General features: G+C 36.5%; 2 protein-coding genes across 2 annotated transcripts in view; both read right to left on the reverse strand.

The window, feature by feature from the left end:
• Positions 1–1,095: 1,095 nt before the first annotated feature.
• On the reverse strand, positions 1,096–12,182 carry Faf2 (Fas-associated factor 2). Its single transcript, XM_071595549.1, has 9 exons — positions 11,936–12,182; positions 11,021–11,155; positions 10,660–10,906; positions 9,201–9,387; positions 8,526–8,699; positions 8,341–8,436; positions 6,034–6,205; positions 2,921–3,064; positions 1,096–2,122 (listed from the first exon to the last, which is right to left on the reverse strand). Exons 1-9 carry the CDS (start codon positions 11,990–11,992, stop codon positions 1,943–1,945), a joined length of 1,392 nt encoding a protein of 463 aa, XP_071451650.1. The 5' UTR covers positions 11,993–12,182; the 3' UTR covers positions 1,096–1,942.
• A 3,378-nt stretch (positions 12,183–15,560) lies between these two features.
• Positions 15,561–18,672, reverse strand: part of LOC139696868 (piwi-like protein Siwi) — a 28,178-nt gene continuing 25,066 nt past the window's right edge. Inside the window, exons 16-18 of the mRNA XM_071595748.1 lie at positions 18,342–18,487; positions 18,054–18,201; positions 15,561–16,158 (exon numbers count right to left, since the gene is read on the reverse strand). Of these exons, the coding sequence (XP_071451849.1) occupies positions 16,042–16,158; positions 18,054–18,201; positions 18,342–18,487 (411 nt within the window). The 3' untranslated portion in view covers positions 15,561–16,041. The remainder of the gene's footprint in view (positions 16,159–18,053; positions 18,202–18,341; positions 18,488–18,672) is intronic.

The raw sequence follows: 18,672 nt of genomic DNA on the forward strand, positions 1-18,672 counted from the left end.
GCTTACGGAAGATGGTAAAGGCATGTTTTCCGTTTTCAATGGACACGGTAAGGTCGAGGAAACTAATTTTCTGATTTTCTTGCACTTCCAGTGTGAATATAATGTTGTCGTTTAGGGAATTGAGGAGGTGTAAGAAGTTATTAAGTTGTCTTGTGGTTCCCGTCCATAGGCACAGTATATCGTCTACGTATCGAAACCAGTATTCCACTTTGTTCAACAGGGGGTGTTTACAGTTAAACAGTTTCTTCTCTAGGTGATATTATTAGGTAATCTACTGGTTAAGGTAGGTTTTGGATGGACATAGCTCAAATTAATACGTGACCCCTAGCAAAACACAGCATCCTACTGTACATTATGTCCCTCTTCATCTCTGAGTACTTTTGTCCTCCCTTCATCCCGTCCAACATCCCTATCCTGTTCCTTCCCTTTCCTCGTTTGCCTAGCATTCTCTCCTCTATCACAGTCTTCAACATCCCGCTGCCAGTCAATACCCTCTTCATAGGATTTCTCCCAACAATTCCCTCTCTTCGCCCACCATACCAAGTACTTCCTCATTTGTTTTCTTCTCTGTCCATTTCACCTTCTCCATTCTTCTCCACACCGACATTTCAAAAGCCTCCAGTCTACATCTATCCTCCTGCTTCAATGACCACATTTCGTACATAGCTAAGCTCCATATCAAAGTTTTTACGAGTCTTTTCTTTACATCCTTACTCAACGTCCCCGTCATCAACTCCCTGCTTGTGTAAGCCTCTTTGCCTAGCACAATTCTTCTCCTTACGTCCCTATTACTTTGACTGTGTTGGTCCAAAACATATATAAGTATATATGTAAATACAGATGTGCAGCATCTATATACATCCAAGATAACTATGAAGCCATGGGCGCACGGTATCTATACAAATTCATGGTAACTACTAAGTTCTGGGTGCGCGTTATGCATAAGGTGAGTGTTATTGATGGGAAAATACGGTAATTGCATTTGCTTCGAACATTTGAAAAGCACCATTAAATGAAGACGTCTAAAAAATATTGGAGGAGGATTAGGAGGAGGTAATAATTTTCAATGGAGCTATAAAATCTTATAATTGACCAATTACTGAGCTTTCAGTTTTTATTTCAAGGCTACAAGAAAGATGAGTTTTTACAAATGCATCACCTAGTAAGAAATAGCAGTCTCCATAAATGGGGATCAATTTGTAGAACATAAAGAGAGTAAACACCAAGAATAAAAAATTGCATATAAAAAGAACACTAATCCTGAAAAATATGATTCATGAAAGTTATAAACTAGAAACACACTTAATAGTTTTGACAAGATTCACGAAGAAACTTCAATAGACAATTTACATCCCAGAGAGAGAGAGAATTGAGCACACTTAACAACCAAGAATAACACAGAAATAATTGACAAAAAATGGACCTATTGCAGAAGTTTGCCAAAACCGGAAAAAAACTAGCATTGTTGCATTTGGTGGCATTATTGCCAAAAAACTTCATTTATTCAAGAACTTGGATTTCACATAGGATAGTTGTGATCAAGATAAAGATTCATTTTATTCTCCATCAATGTCATAGCCTTTAAAAAAGCTATAAACTTTATATTTTAGACACAAGACATTTAATAAAATATCGTATTGCACCTCAAGACTAAAAGTTGTGGCATAGGAGAGAAACAATACACCCAAAGTTTTCAAAATGATGCGTTAACTTTGGAGATTGTCAAGCAACTTCTGCAGATTTATTTCTTCCTTCGAATGAATTAAATTTTTTAAGTCCAAAAAATGCAAGAAATGAATGATCACATATGCACGCACACAAACACACACACATGTTTGCTGGCTAGGTCGGCCAAGGACACTTCTTTCAGGGATGTGCATCGCACAGTCACTCTTCTTATTACTTGATACTGCCATTTTAAATGCCATGCTTCACTAAAACATCACGCCTCAAGGTCGTACACAAAGAGAACCTCACCACGGCGAAGACCTGCTTCCTCTAATGTCTGAACACTTGGCATACTTTCTGTAGGCATACACTGAAGTACTTTTTTTGGGAAATTGGTGGCTATCTCGAAACTATCAGGAGACTCAGGGTGGCAGAAGACGTAGTAGTAAAGGGACTGGAAAATAAAAAAAAAATCATTAATCTTTACCTGTGGAAATATCATTCACAGGTGAAATTTCAAAACCTGACCACCACTCGTTAAGTCAAGGATTATTTTCTTAAGCCCAAGAAAAAAGGAAGGTGGCAGACAAAAGTAGAAGAATGTAAAAAGAAGTAGGATATTGGAGGCATCTAAAGCTTAATTCTCTGCATGAATTTAATCCAAAAAAAAAACATTTACTACATAGCACTACAGTTCTTTTTAAGTAGTTCTGCCCTTCAGTAGAATTTGTTTCCATCCTTAGGGGAACGGAATTTGTAAATACGACTTGCCTTGCATTGTATTGAAATGGCCAATGTTGAAAGTAGATGTTGATGATATCATTGGTTCACACATGAAATTTCAAACAAATTAAACCTGGACTTAAACCAGATTCCATATGAAGAGAGTGAATGATGATACATATGACTGAACACTTTGCACATCCTAGTGCAGGGAAAAATGGTCTCTTTTTACTTACAAAGTTACTGTTCCATAATGAACGCATCTATAATCCATTCACACATGAAATTTCAAACAAATTAAACCTGGACTTAAACCAGATTCCATATGAAGAGAGTGAATGATGATACATACGACTGAACACTTTGCACATCCTAGTGCAGGGAAAAATGGTCTCTTTTTACTTACAAAGTTACTGTTCCATAATGAACGCATCTATAATCCATTTATGGTTATCTTATAATATGATGTGAGCATGTCAACTGAATCATGCACTTCAAAAAGGAGGAACTTCAGATATGCCAAATTTACCTGCAGGGTATGCCTTAACCTGAATCTCCTCTCTAACCTCTTGCCAGTAGGCAACTTAATGACCACGTGAACAGCCTCTGGATCATCAGCTGACGGCTCTTCTGGAACCCTTGTGGCCCAATCAATTTTCTGACGCCGTATTTCCTGAAAGCAAGCAATAATGAAATAATATTAAACAATAGTTTTTAATACACATAAGGAAATCAACTTCAGGACATTTACAGTAGTATAGTTTCCCAATAATTCGATTACACAAGGTGAATATTTTACTTAACAAAATCTCCCTGTTTCAACAAATAAAAATCACCACCAAGGATGAGACTCACATTAGAAACCTTCATACATAAGAAACAATCATATTTACCAGAGTGCTCTAATGTTGCAATTAATATATTCAGGTAATTCCATGATTGTGCATAAGACGCTGTTATTATCAGTATTAACCCTCGCAAATGAAAATCTCTTAGAAGGATCTTACTTAACAACTTAGAGGGGAGTGCTAAGGCTCAATGCTCAAAATATCCATAATCATCGTGACACAAAATTCTATTGAACTTATACTTTTCTAGGATTTAAGAAAGAATTTCACGATCCTGTTACCCCTCCATTGAATCCCATCTGTATGAGCTGGCAGAAAACTATATTTTCATCCTTGCAGCAGTGCCACATGGAAACAGTAGACTGTGATGATGTGTACTCTTGATTTCTTTGGAGATAAACAAATGAGAGTCAGTAAGCCCTGAATGGCAGTTCTGTCAGCAGAACTGTAAAGCCGGATGCAAGAAAATAAGATTTAAAGTTTGAACATCTGCACGGATAATAATTTCGATTTTTTAGCAATGAACATACCCAAAAAAGTCTTAACTATAGAAACTATAAAAGGAAAATTTACTTGTTTAAAGAAGGGGACTGTAATGGCCTAAAGTGCATGCTACTCAATCATTTTGCTAGTTTTAAGAAAGATAGTAAACACCGAAATATTGAGGATAAGTGGAATCACTTCCTGGAGATCACACAATCAGCAGTCAAGAAGGTCATTCCCAGCAAATGAACTACAGATCACATAGAACCTCAACTGTACAACGAGGAAAAATATTAGGGATGAAATCTTTAGCAACAAAAGGAATAAGATCACCTATGATATTTAGGGAGAATGCCAAGAAGGAATTTTGGAAAGCGTAGAGCAAATTCAAAAGGAAAAGTTTAGAGGAAAATTTGAAAGAGAATCCAAAAGCATTTTGGTCGTATGCCAGAAAGGACCAAGAAAATAAGTCAACAGTTGATTCTCTCAAATATTATAAAGGGGAAGGAGTAAACAGCAGTTTGGAAAAGGCCAACTTATTAAATTACTTCTTTCTAACATCTTCCCCAATGTCTTACCAAATGTCTCTGATAGCTTACCAAATCAAGCCAACCGACCAACCAATGCCCAAAATTGAAATCTCATGAAACGGAATAGAATACTTGCTGAAAAATGTTAAGCCTAATAAATCCTCCGGGCCGGATCAAATACTTGCTCATGAAATTAAGTAACTAGTGTCAAAAATTGCACCATATCTAGAAATCATAATTAAAAAGTCGCTGATAGATCATAAGGTTCCCAGAGATTGGAAAATGGCTAACATAACACCAATATTTAAAAACTGAGACAAGGAGGAACCAAGCATTTACTGACCTATTTCCCTCACATTCATATCGTGCAAGGCCATGAAAAATAAAGTTGCTATTTCGATCATGAGACACCTCGATAATAATGAGTTATTAATGAAAAATAAGCACGGTTTTCGAAAAGGTAGATCCTGCGAGACGCAACTTGCACTTTTTGTTCATGATATTCTTACTTAGGGAGAGAGCAATGTTCCAGCGGATGCGAGTTGTCTAGATTTTAAGAAAGCCTTCGACAAAGTACCTCATAGTAAACTACGCGCCAAGCTAGTAGCATATGGCATAGATAAAAATATCCAGGGTTGGATTAAAGACTTTTTGGATGGTCAGGTACAAAGAGTAGTTTTTGATGGAGTTAGCTCAAATGCAGTAGAAGTCACTTCTGGTGTTCCCCAGGAGTGTTATCGGACATCCTTTATTCCCACTTTACGTTAACGACATTACTCCGTACTCCTAGGACTCCGTAGTCACTAGTGAGATACGTTTATTTACCAACGATGCAGTGGTTTACCGTGAAATCCCTGATCTTGGGGACACAGCAGCTTTATCAAATGACCTAAAAGCATTACAATGCTGGTACAACACTTGGCAATTAGAATTAAATTTTAAAAAATTCTGAACACCTACTGAATTGGGAACACCGAAATGGAATGTATAGACTCGATTAAATACCAAGGAGTTACCTCCACTCAACCTCTCCTGGATGACAACATATTCAGGGAATATGTGGACAAGCTAACAAAAAGTTAGGATTTAAAAGAAGAGTACTGGATAAATGAGATGAAAAAGTCAAAGAGAAATGTTATCTAGTTAGGCCTCATTTAGAATGTGCTGATAAAATATGGGATCCTCTCGAAGTTGGATTGATTGTTGAATAGGATTGTATGCAGCATAGAGGAGCTTGGCTGGGAATCAATCATGGAGCAAAGGTTTAATTACACACTAAATCTGTTGCATAAATTTGAAGGATACCTTGAACATAACTTCCTTTTTTTATAGGGGTTTTGCTTTATAAAAAAGCAAGTTATGTTGCTGCACCCTGTATTATTACCCCCATCATACTACAGCATGAGACATCATGTCAATAAAATTATAGAAATTAAGAGTAGAATAGATAGATTTAAGATGTCATTTTTTCCACGAACGATAAGAGGTCAGAAAGACTCTGTCCGACTGTGGCTTGCAAGGTACAAAAATATCTAAAATAATGTTTATCCTTCATCATGTTGATGTACAATTTTCATTTTATTTAACAGCACACTTTTCCATATTTTTGCCAAATCCAGTCACTTTACCCACTAATCACGCAAATACACTATTGCATCACAATGAATCAGGTGTATTCCAGTGAGATGGGGCAGATAATGAAAGGGAATGTAATCCCCTTGGGTTTACAATATCCTCCTGCACCATGTTTTATAGCCTCCCAATAAATCCACTGGCCTCACCTCTATCCTCTTCTGCTCCTCACGGATGGCCTCTTCTTTTAGTCTCATTTCCTCCTCTATTCTCTCCCTCTCCTCCTTTCTCCTCCGTTCCTTCTCACGGTCTGCTCTCAAAGATTCCTCGTATGCTTCATCTTGTTGACGCCGCAAGGTCTGCGTGAAACTGCGTTCATTCCTGGGAATGGATAAAACAAACAAAATGTTACCACTCACTGTGGAGGTCAATTTAATGAAGTTTCAGGCTTAAAAAGGTATCAGTTGAGTATTTTTTCATCATGTTACAGGTCATACGAGGGTCACTGGTGGCATTCTTTCCAAGTAATGCGTGAAAGTTGCCATTTGCTCGGCTTATCGCTGTCACAAAGCAAGTCTTCCCATTGTTTCTGTTTACATGACATGCAGGTGTTGTGAGAATGGAGCTGGTATGAGAGCACTTTCCAGCAATGATTGTTCATGATTATTAAATTTGCTTAAATGAATCTGAAAGCCTAGATCGTTTGAAGCGGAGCTTGCTCCTTCCTATGTGACAGCTTTTTGATGGTTTCAAGAATTTAGAAGAGATCAAACTTTGTTGAAAGACAAGGTGAAGAGCAGGCTTCCGGCGACTTCAGTGAAAGAGGAAAACATAGCCACTTTGGAAAAACTGGTGCATGAAAACAATCTTGTGATATTTAAGGATATTTAGGCATCACTACAGAAAAAATCGCCAGAAGTTTCCACAATCCTGCACGAAAATCTTTGAGTCAGGAAAGTTTAATCTAAATGAGTGCCTCACAGTTTGACAGAGGCACAAAATCACCTAAATGTTGAATGGAAGATTCGACAGCAGCAACTCTCGGAGTGTTTCGAACATAGTTACTGGTGATGAAACGTGGACTTATCAGTTTGATTCTAAAAATAAGCGTCAGTTGACTGTAGGGATTTTTCCTGACGAACATCCAGCTACAAAAATGAACGACCTTGATGCTTCAGAAAGAAAATGGTTACAACTTACTTCTCCAAAAGCAGTCACTTACTAATTGTTCTCCTGGAAGAAGAAATAATTGTTACTGCTAATGGTACATAAAAGAGTATGCCAACCAAACGTTTATGGAAAGCTTTAAGAATGGCAGCTGAAGACAGGACTGCAGGGAATCATCCTCAACCATGACAATGCATTTGCGCACACCTTACAATTCAGTTTCTGGAGTCCATAGGGGTTAAACTAATGACTCACCCACCTTGCAGTCCTGACCTGGCCCCATGTGATTATTTCCTGTTCCATGCAGTCAAAAATTGCATACGTGGAAGGAGGTTCTCCAGTCCTGAAGAAGCCATTGAAGCTTACAAAAGTGAATTTTCAGCACTTCAAGAAAATGAGTGGAGTAAACAAAGTGGAAGTTTTGAGAAGTGGTTTCTGAGAATGAGAAGATGTATGATGTCGTGGTGAGTATTTCGAGAAAATATCACTATCAAAATTATTTCAAGTTTCTTAGTTTTATGTATCTCAAAACTTACGTAGCGACCCTCGTAGCATGCTTAAATAAAAAACATTATATCCACTCAGTTTGGAAACAAAAAAGTCATGAAGACAGAAAAGAAGTTCACTGAATTTAATGTTTCATTAATAGCAAAATATAACAGTCGGATAAAAAGGGGAAAGCTAAAAAAAATAGGAAATCAATGAGGTTTATTAACTGTTCACTCGTACCAAGATTTCATACGAAATGTGACACAGCAAGAATTAAATTTTTAAATACAGGACGTTCTCTTCATAGCAATTAAGGAACACGCGAGAAAATGGCAAAAATATTAAGAAATAATCAATTAGCCAGAAGTCAATGTTGAACAAGTAGTAGTGACTTTCACAGGTCAACTGTATTTGACAACTAGGAAATCACCAAGTACAGCGTGGAGACAAAAATGACAAGTTTCTGAATCTGGGATGTATAGGAACATATAATGGGCTTGACATTAACATAAAATATCAGTAAATAATGCCTCTATCTAAATTTTGACAAACTGAAACTGAAAAAAATGGCACATTACATGCCAAATGAGAGAATTTTTAAAATGTATATAATTATTAATTTTGGCACTAAAATACCAATTTTCCAAGATGTGTTTGGGAAGGCATTATCCTCTTATCTTTGAAACAGCATTTGCTTTGTGTGACCTCTAGAAGGTTATCCAGGATTAAAAATAAACATTGATTACTCAACACATGGATTGCAAGGATAAAATCCTCTTGCATGTACGAGGAGTGTATTCCACTTCACTGTTTTATAATAAACAACAACTGAAGCAAAAAAATAAGAAAGATTTACACACCTATCAGCTCTGGCAGCAATCAGTGATGCCTCATTTTCAGACATGAGCTCCTGCAATGTTGCAATCAGTTCCTGAGGACCAGCTGCACCTTCGAGCCTAAATAAAGCAAGTTATTTTTAACTATTCATCCTAAATGTACCTCTGATGAATTCATATCATGTATATCTAGTATGGTAGTTTCATACCTTCCCACAACAGTCATCCTAGAATCCCGCAGGACGAGCAGAGCAAGGAAAGGATATGAGCATTCTCTGAGCATTAGAGCAACTCGATAACCTTCTGGGGTAGTGACCGAGCAGCCCCAGAAGAGGGCCTGAGAATCAACAAAGGCCACAAACTCTTGGTCTCCTAAAGTAGACCTAGAAATATTTATAACAAAACAAACATTGGATTTACATTTCACTAGAAAGTTAGTGCTGACATAATGGAATAATGTGAGCACAATATTTTAGCATAATCAATGTTTAAGGTTAATTAGAGCATACTGAATTTTTTAACTTATGGCACAAAGCTGATAATACTAATCAATATTATGAAACATCACAAAAAATTCATACATCCATGGCTTCTTTAACACAGGTATAAACCACCAGCTTGACAACACCTTAAGTACATTTCAGTGTATAATAAAAGCTTGCAGAGGTACTAAAAGACCCATCACCCATGTACTTGTACATCTAAGGTAAATTGACAAAATTTTTTCAGAGGAATACTCTTAACATATGGAACATAAGATGAACAGAATACTAGGCAAAATTTTAGATTTTCGAGGTTGTCAAATCTGTTACTTTTTCAATTAAGGCCTGAAATTATTCTTGATTGTGAGCACTAGTGAGCAATAAACAATATAAAAATACTACCGGCAGAATGTTGGAGTGTCCTGGTGCTGAGGTGAATGTAGATAGACTATTAGAAAGCGAAGATCGCGTTTTGCATGAGCTAATGCATCAGAATATGAGCCTCGAAAGAACACAGGGTGCACCGGCCCAAAATTACTTTCGAATTCTGTGACAAAGGCAGCGACATCAGTAACAGGATCAGAGCCAACTGGGGAAAGAAAAACAACACTGGTGAGAAAAACTTACCACTCCTTTCTCATTTGTTCCACAAGCTGAGGAAAATGAAATATCAATATCTAAGGCCAAAGACTAAACACAAACAATATGCTCATTGCAATAGAGTAGAAGGAGGTAGGACTACTATATAATGTCATAATGAATAAGGTAGGGTGATTAAATTAAAAATTTGGTTTAGGGATATCACAGGTAGATTTTGATTTATTCATCATGAGGGATGATCACACAATCAAATATTAAGTGAAAAACAATATTTACTCATATTAGTACTCATGAAACTAGTAATGTGTACTTTTTTCGAAAAGTTTTCAAAACTTGATCCCAAGTTTCCGAATGTATATGAATGCTATTCCTTTAGATTGCCGTCTTGCCATTACAGACATATTGAGAACATCTGGCCACATCAAATTGCCTAAAGTTGGAGTAGTAAGCTAAAATGCAGTGCAGTCCTATTTGCAAATGAATGTGAAATCGTGGTATAAAATGCAGAAGGCTAATGGCTCAGCACAAGACTATGAATCGGACAAAAGGTATCCCACAAAAACATCAATGTTTTAACCAGCCTTTTCTTAACATCCTTACTCAATGCCTTTACCATCATTTCCCTCCTTGTGAAAGCTTCTTTGATTAATGCAATTCTTTTATTACAATTCATATATTTATAATTCATAAATTTCGTTTTGTTTACATAAATTCTCATTCACTTCCCAATGCACTCAGCAAATTTCTAAACCCTTTGCGTTAGTGGCAAACTAAAATTTTGATGGCCGGCAAACCTATGAGGTGATTTATGAATTCCCAAACTACTTTTATTTCTGTCTCCAGTTCTTCCTATGCCTCATTTACTGTTTCCTCATAAAATGCATTAAAAAGCACAGGTGATAATGGGCACCTGTCTTACCCCACTTTCCAAACCTGTCAAACCTAACTCTCCATCATCTTGCCCTGAACTCTTAATAAGGTGACAATTAATTCTTTTCAGGTGCAGTTCAGTCGTAGAGATGACTGACATTGATTGAACAATAATCATTCTAGTCTTGGGCCAGTTGAAACTTTTTACTTTGTAAGATAACACATGAAAAGACCAGGTAAGTAAAATACAGATGTATTGCCAACGCCCTTAGAAAGTAGCTTTAGGTCATTCGACCTTGTTTCCTCGATATAATTAAAATATTACGAAAATAAAAGCTTTGAAAATGTATACGTACAAACGGTATACTGGGGTGATGAGGTATTTACTTACATAAACGAGGATCAGGCCTAAACAAGTTTACAGCAGAAAATAAAATTGATGCAATAGTGCCATAGCAAAGACGGAAAACGAATGAGAAGAGTCCAGTTATGAATCCTGTGATGCCACCCCTTCTCCTTGTCTCCCCTGCTGCTTCACCCCATCGCCACCATGAACCAGCTGGAAATGCCCTCACTGGAACAATGTTCCTATTGGGACTGGACCCTACAGCATCTATCACAGGAGTGGGGTTTTCTCTCTGGCACAAACGAAACAAGGGTCTGAGTTAACTAAAGCAATCTTTGCAGTCATCCTGGGTACAAGATATGGTATCTCGAATTGAATGAAGACGTGAACAATCCAACAAACTTACTTCTCTGGATGAAAAGAACACAGACGGTCGCCCTTCCCTCATGTTCAGCTGGTCTTGAACAGCCACTTCCAAATCCCATGAGTGACGCTGAAGAACTTCACGGCATACTGACATATCATCAATGCCACTTAATTCCTGCAATATGCCAACATTTATTGAAGAAAACAGAGACATCAAATTCAATCACAACAGAAATCTAAGTGTTTTGGGATGGTTTAACTAAACTTCGCCAGCCATAAGTCAATGAAGAACTACGCGTCATCTAGCACCGATAGAAAGGAATGCTTACTCATTCCGTTCGTTGTGCTCGATTCAAGATGTTTACCAGTTACAAATAGTTTGGAGGCACAACTCGGTAGATAAATGAATGTAGAATATCTTATTCGGATAGAAAATATGCATTCCCGTCCCGTTTATCTTGTGGCAAACATCTGGTGATGAGCAAAAAGAAAATGTTTACGTTCTTTATTAAAATATTTTCGGCACCATTTATCATCAAAGATAACAGAATTTATCCTTCGAGTCGTTGCAAATAATCCTCGCTTCCATAAATAATGACTTAAGAAAATAATATTTCCGTTTGATAACGCTCGCTTCCATACACAATTACTTTGGAAAATAATAGTACCTTCATATAACGAAAATGTCGAATGTATTATCCCCATGTTCCAGCACTTACTATTCATTTATTACGAAAGTAACCAGAGGATATGACTTCAAGGAAAATAATATAATGATTAGGAGTAAAAGATCAAATAAAACCCGTAGTATTGGGATGGATAAATAATTAAAATTACGAGTTGACACTACAAGGTAGACATTGAATACCACGAATCAATTGCAACTCTATTCTATTTGGCAGGCAGAAACGGTATTCTTTTGAAGCAAGGGTAGGTGTTTTTAGAATAGGCTAACCTGAAATTGTAGAAGCTTTTCTGTTTCCTCCCCCGACAATGCCTCATTATCGGCCATGATTACTACAAGATAAGACTTCACGAAATTGTATTGCAATAATTGAGACAGGCACTGAATGTAAATTTACATAATCGAATACTTTAATACTTCAATTCTTTGACTTCCGATTGTACTAGTGATTTTTGCACTCTGCGCAACATTTTGCGTCAACATTAGCAGTCTCCTTACAAAACAGTTAAATGATTCATCATCGATATATCGAACGACTACTTCCGCTACAAACAAACTGCTTCCGCTCATATTATCAGCAATATCAGTTGAACAGCGATAGGTCGATCGAATACTGTCAAACCATTAATTTTTGAATCGCAAGGTGGGAAAAGGAGAATAAACTATATATCCCTACAATACAGAATATTATCGAGACGGCACCAGTTTTCCTACTTATGAGGTATGAGAACTCATGCTGAAGTACTGACTACGCTTGCATGTGTTAATTTCGCCCGCAGGATATTAATAAGAAGAAAGATAAATGAGGACCCCCAAGTTTAACCCATCACAGACATCCTTGGTGAATAACGTTAAAATTTCAATTGCACTTTAAATATCACATATCGCTTTATTCTACAGGGTTAAGAAAAAAATCACATACGATAAATTAATAATATTCCATCAGGTCATATGTAATTTGTCTGAGAAATTCACCAAATCTTAGGTATTGGGTCTATTAATAACCTGCCTTGGCCGATATATTGATTTGGATAGTATTTTTTGTGCCCCGCAAGCCATGGCTGCGATGTGTGGTAGGGGGTGAATACATAACAGACTAATTTCGGCCGAAATGTAAACTTGATTCCAACTAACAATTTCATATCTATGTTGCAGGAGCTCTTGATTTATGCCATTTGTATTCACCAATTTTATTCTTGAAGTGGCAGTTTTCTTGGAAAACAATTTTCCAATAACTGTTTAAAGTATTGAATAAAAGCGAATAGTTTCAGCCATCTTTTGATGTGATCAGGTTTAACATCATATTTTGAACGTGAGAAATTTGAGATCATTCACAAGTGTTACTCTTGTATTATAAATTAGGTTCCTCTTCATTGGGATTATTAGCTTGAATATTAAAGACCCAATAAGAGATCTTGTAATAGCATCGAGGCCACGGATGGAGTACTGATTTATAATACTACCTCGATCAAAAAGTTCCCGGAATAACCACCGTGTGGCGCTCCCATCGTTCCGATTTGAGTTCTGTTTTTTTTTGTTAAATTGGTACATCTGTTGTTGATATTCCCTTTAAATCTTAGTGTCATAACTTGACATTTGCAAAAGTTACGTAGCCAAGAGTACATCTATCTCTGTGTGTGGTGGCGATTTTTTACAATTGCAGAAATGGATTTAAATTTGCAACAACGAACTTGCATTAAATTTTGCGTAAAAAACGGATTTAGTGGCGCACGGACGTTGGAAATGTTGGAAAAGTGTTTCGGCAACGATTCTCTAAAAAAAAACGGTCGTTTACCAGTGGCACGAGCGGTTCAGAAGTGGTCGTGAGTCAATCGAAGATGATGAACGCAGTGGCAGACCATCGACATCGAAAGTCGGTGAAAAAATTGATAAAGTAAAAGAAATGTTGGTCAATAACCGCAAATTAACCATCAGAGAAATAGCGGAGGACTTGAACATTGCCTATGGATCCGCCCAAGCCATTGTGGTTAATGATTTGGGTTTCCGTCGTGTAGCAGCAAAGTTGGTGCCGAAAGACCTCAATTTCATGCAAAAAAGAGACCGTGTTGACGTCGCAAAAGACATGATTTGCGAGGCTGAATCCGATCCCACATTCATCAAAAGGATCATTACTGGAGACGAGACGTGGGTTTATGAGTACGACACGCAATCCAGACATCAGGCAAGTGAATGGCGTTCACCAAATGAGCCGAGACCAAAAAAACCACGTCGTTTTCAGTCAAAAAAGAAGGCAATGCTGACGGTTTTCATGGATTACAACGGTGTAGTGCATCATGAATTTTTGCCAGAAGGCCAGACAGTAAACAAAGAGTATTATTTGGGCGTTATGAGACGTTTGCGTGAAGCAATTCGCCGAAAGAGACCAGAAATGTGGGCAGAAAACTCGTGGATTTTGCACCATGATAACGCACCGTCGCACAGTGCTATCATTATTCGTAATTTTTTGACGAAAAATGCAACAAATACCATCCAACAGCCACCGAATTCACCTGATTTGGCTCCCTGTGACTTCTTTCTGTTCAATCGAGTTAAAAAACCATTACGGGGAACGCGTTTTAGCAGCCGAGAGGAAGTAATGGAAAAATCGCAGGAAGCACTGATGGACATACCGAAAACCGACCGTAACTTTTGCAAATGTCAAGTTATGACACTAAGATTTAAAGGGAATATCAACAACAGATGTACCAATTTAACAAAAAAAACAGAACTCAAATCGGAACGATGGGAGCGCCACACGGTGGTTATTCCGGGAACTTTTTGATCATGGTAGTATAATTAAGGTTTATGGTGATAATTCTCTCAAGACATGCTAAATATCTTATCCTTCAATGTTTCCCCAATGCATGTCAAATAATGAAATTATTTATGTACATCATTAAGAAGAGCGAGAGGGAGATAGCATTAGCAGTGTAGAGCAATTTTACGACAGGCTTAATAATTCCAGTTTCATATCTTCAAGGGAATATTTCAATCCAGAATGTTTATAAGTAAAGTGAGCTTTTGAAATATGTTATTATGAACAGCATCCTGCAAACTTGTTATATAAGGACATAATTTTTAAAATAATTTCATTTCCTTTTCAGTATTTGGAGTACATGTTTTATAGTGTTAAAGTGCTATTTTGCTTTCTCATCTCTTTGTGCAAGTATGTTCCGTTACAGTCTGCAAATTTTGACTCCAGAGACTTGAGGCACAAGGGAAGGGAGAAAACCTTTGGTGCCAAAAGGAGCTTAATGACATCCCTGCAGCCCTTGCTGGGGGCATCCCAATGTATACAGCAGCTGACATAGGAAGAAATACAGCTCCATGGCTGGTTGAAGTCTCACAAAGAGGTTAAATATTTAGCTACATGAGAATAATAGTTTTTTTACCATTTGTTAAAAACAAAATGTCTTTAATGGATGATAACTCTTCATGAATAACTAATTGGTATAGCATTGCTTACTGATTGGTTGAGCTTTGCTTGATTCAGAGAGGATAACCTCAGCAAGTTTTTTGAAGAAATAAAATCCCAATACTCTTCAGTACTAGAGGCAAAACCCATTGCTGTCATAAAATTATTAAATAATACTTTTAAAGTAATCCATTCCTTCCATGTTAACGAGTTTTATCTATTCCCCAGAATAATGCACATTGCACCATCAATTTTCTGATCACTGTAAATTGCAGGAAATTTGAAATTTGTATCTAATGTTATCCCTATCATCTATCCCTATCTATTGAGGACAAATTTCAAATCCAGGGCTAATGTTAATGTACACTAGGTCTATTCTCACATCCTTAGCTAAATTTAAGAATTAAGACAAAAAATGAATAAAAATAAATGAGCTTTTTAATTGTTTATTAAGCATACAAAGATCAGTTAGAAGTCATACTGAACACCTTTATCAATATCAAAAGATACCTTTATCAAGGTATGAATATCGTAGCATGCACAATCATTATGAAGCTAAACAAATACTTCACGTTATTATAAGATATTCTAAAAGTAATTGAAATCATTGTCACTTTAAAATGTTTTCCTCAATGATGAACACACATGCTTTTAAAAAAAATCTTGTACACTTACAAATGATGTAACATAAACTGAAAATGACGAGCTTTAAGATTCTTTGCTCTGAAATAATCAAGAACTAATCATTAAGTTCAAAGAAATAATAATCACTTGACTAAAAAAAACATTGAATTCTTCTTGTATGACCTCTCGTACTATGATGCATAGCAGTCATACTGAAATTAAGGCTACTTTAAGAAAGAAAACACAGTTCTTGTCATTTTAATAAATGACAGCTTTGAAAAAACTCTTGAATAACATCAGTTCTTCATACAGAGGAAATTCAACCATGCATAGAGGATTACAAGAAATAAAGTAGTTCGTCAAGTTCCGGGTTGGGTGTTTTATGTATAGCCTGTCCAACCAGATAAGCCAACTTATGTGCATATTGGCAGGGTGCTGGGACTCGCACAGTACCCTGTTGAAAGGAGAAATATTGTTATTTACAGATCAATGTGAGATTAATCGATGAAATAAAATAACAGGAGTTGTCCTTATAAACGAAAGCACACAGAAGTGACATGATTTCCAAAATAATTCAAAATACATGGGTAATATTACATGAGACAAAAATATTTCTCAGTTGAAATTGAGAAAATAAAAAATTGTTAACTAAGTCTTACATGTAGGATAAAAGAACTCAGAAATAGTCCCAGCTTGGGGGAATAGAGCATTTTTTGTAGGCACAATTCAATCCAGGTTCTATATTAAGAAATGGTTATGAACCATTAAACAATCAAAAGATCTGATTGGCAGATTACCATATGGACTTATTTTTGACATGATTCATATTTACTTTCCTCAAATGTTGAACAGGCATTGGAGTTCTACTTGTTTTAATAGAAAAGTTTTATTTTTAGATTTAGGTAGAAATAAATGTTTTAAAGTCCAGAAAAATGTTGGCTATTTAAACTACTCAGCAAATTTGAAATTAAAAAAAAATAATTATTAAGGGAAATTATAACTGAAATATAATAGATTTAATCTAAATTAAGGGAAGGCTCATGATGAGTAAGGCATTTAAAATCATCTATACCTTGAATAAATCTCATCTGTCTTTGCAGTCATTGATAGTGAAAGTATAATCTTTACATAGTGCACCCAATAATTGTGGTTGTCACATAAGAGTGGCATGAAGTTTTGGGGAAACTGTGCTTTGTGTTCATTTCAAAAGTGTTCTATCCTATTCTCACCAACAATCAATTACCCTTTCAGACTCATGTCAAAGGAAAACTGACAAAATAGCAAGGCCTTAGGTTTTGAAAGGCTTAGGCCATAGGCTTTGAAAGTTCTGGGTAACTAAAATAAGCTCTTTTGGTGCCACTATCAGGTTTTTATACTACATGAAAAAGTCTCTAAAATTTAGTTTTGATAGCTCTACAGTGAAAACAGGAGCACAATTTTAATAAAATACAGATTTGTAGATGATTAAAATTTAGTTGGCCATTCAACCTTGGGATTGCAGTTATTGCTAAGTGTTTTCAAGAGTGTGATATCCTTGGGATGAAAATGAAGTAAAAAAGTGAAGGTAATGAGATTATCACAAAATAGGGAGGTCAAGAAAACCATTTCAGTTAAGAAATACAAAAACTAAGCCAGTTGACCTATTTAGGAAGTGCTTTGGAGGTGGATGAGCAGAGTAGTTGGGACATTAAATGAACTGAATTAGGTAAAGAAGCTTTTACGAAGGGGGAGTCGATTAGAGGGATCATAAGTAAATATTTACAGAAAGTACTTAAAGGAATATTACAGCATAGTATTTAATGGCTTAGGCACTAGGTTTTTGAGACAATAGGATAAGCATATACAGGAGAATTTTGAGATATAGGTATGAAGAAGGATGGAGAAAGTAAATTTGATTGAAATAAAAACAAATGAAAAAGTTCTTGGCATGGTGGGGGAGGGGATAAGGTTTGTTGGGAGAAATCCTATTAAGGCAGGAAAAATGGATGCAGAGCATAATGAATAGAAAAAGTGAGTGTTAAAGGCTGTCATAAAGGGGAGAATATTGGGTAGGTGAGGGAAATAATGCGCATGTTGGATGGAATAAGGGAGGCAGAAAGTATGAGGAGTTGAAGATTAGTTTATTGCAGTGCTAGTTTTGAAGTTTTGTGTTAGAAGAGGTTTGAAAATGTTATGCAGGTTAGGCAGTGGATCCATTGAAAACCTATCTTGACCGATAGATTACTGTTATTATCATAAATTCTAAGCTTTTTGCATGTGTCTTGTTATCTGAATGCTACAGAAAATAGAGATTTGGGGAGAGGAAAATGGCAAAAAGTAGTTTCCCTTATGATTTAAAAGTTTACTTACACTCCAGTTGAAATACAAATGAGTGAGCTTGTAAGTTAATCGCTGCAGCTTATCTGGTGTGAGTCCCACGTTGTCGAATATCACATTGTATGAAGTGGGGCTGACTGTGCCCTGTTTCACAGACTGAGAAACCAGGAAGAAGTCATACCTGAAAATATAGTATATAGTTTTTTTCAATTACTCATTCAAATTCAATTATTGTTGAATATAGCACTGTGAAACCGATGTGGAAAAAGGAGATCCAAAGGAGTTGCTCTCAATGAGGATTAGCATATTTCACGAAATCACCTGTGAGGCAATGTTATGACATCATCGACCACTGTTCCAGATGGTGGATTATTGGTGTTGGCAAAGAATCTGGTATTGATCCTTTTAGTGATCACAATGAAGGCCAAGTGAAAGTTATGTCCTTTGTAGATGGCTGCCAGCCGTTGCTGAAAGAAATGAAACTGAAATCAGATCATGTGGGAATCAGATGTGTCCAATGACAAATATTAGTAACATTATCATATTAGCATTGTCATTTACCTGTATCTGCTGGTTGATCAACCAGTATTTGGCCCATTAATGGAATTTAACTAAATAAACACATATGCATGAGAGAGAGGCAGGGAAATTA

This window comes from Hetaerina americana, unplaced genomic scaffold (genome assembly GCF_022747635.1).
Source record: "Hetaerina americana unplaced genomic scaffold, ioHetAmer1.1.p SCAF_7, whole genome shotgun sequence".
Classification (NCBI taxonomy): Eukaryota; Metazoa; Arthropoda; class Insecta; order Odonata; family Calopterygidae; genus Hetaerina; species Hetaerina americana.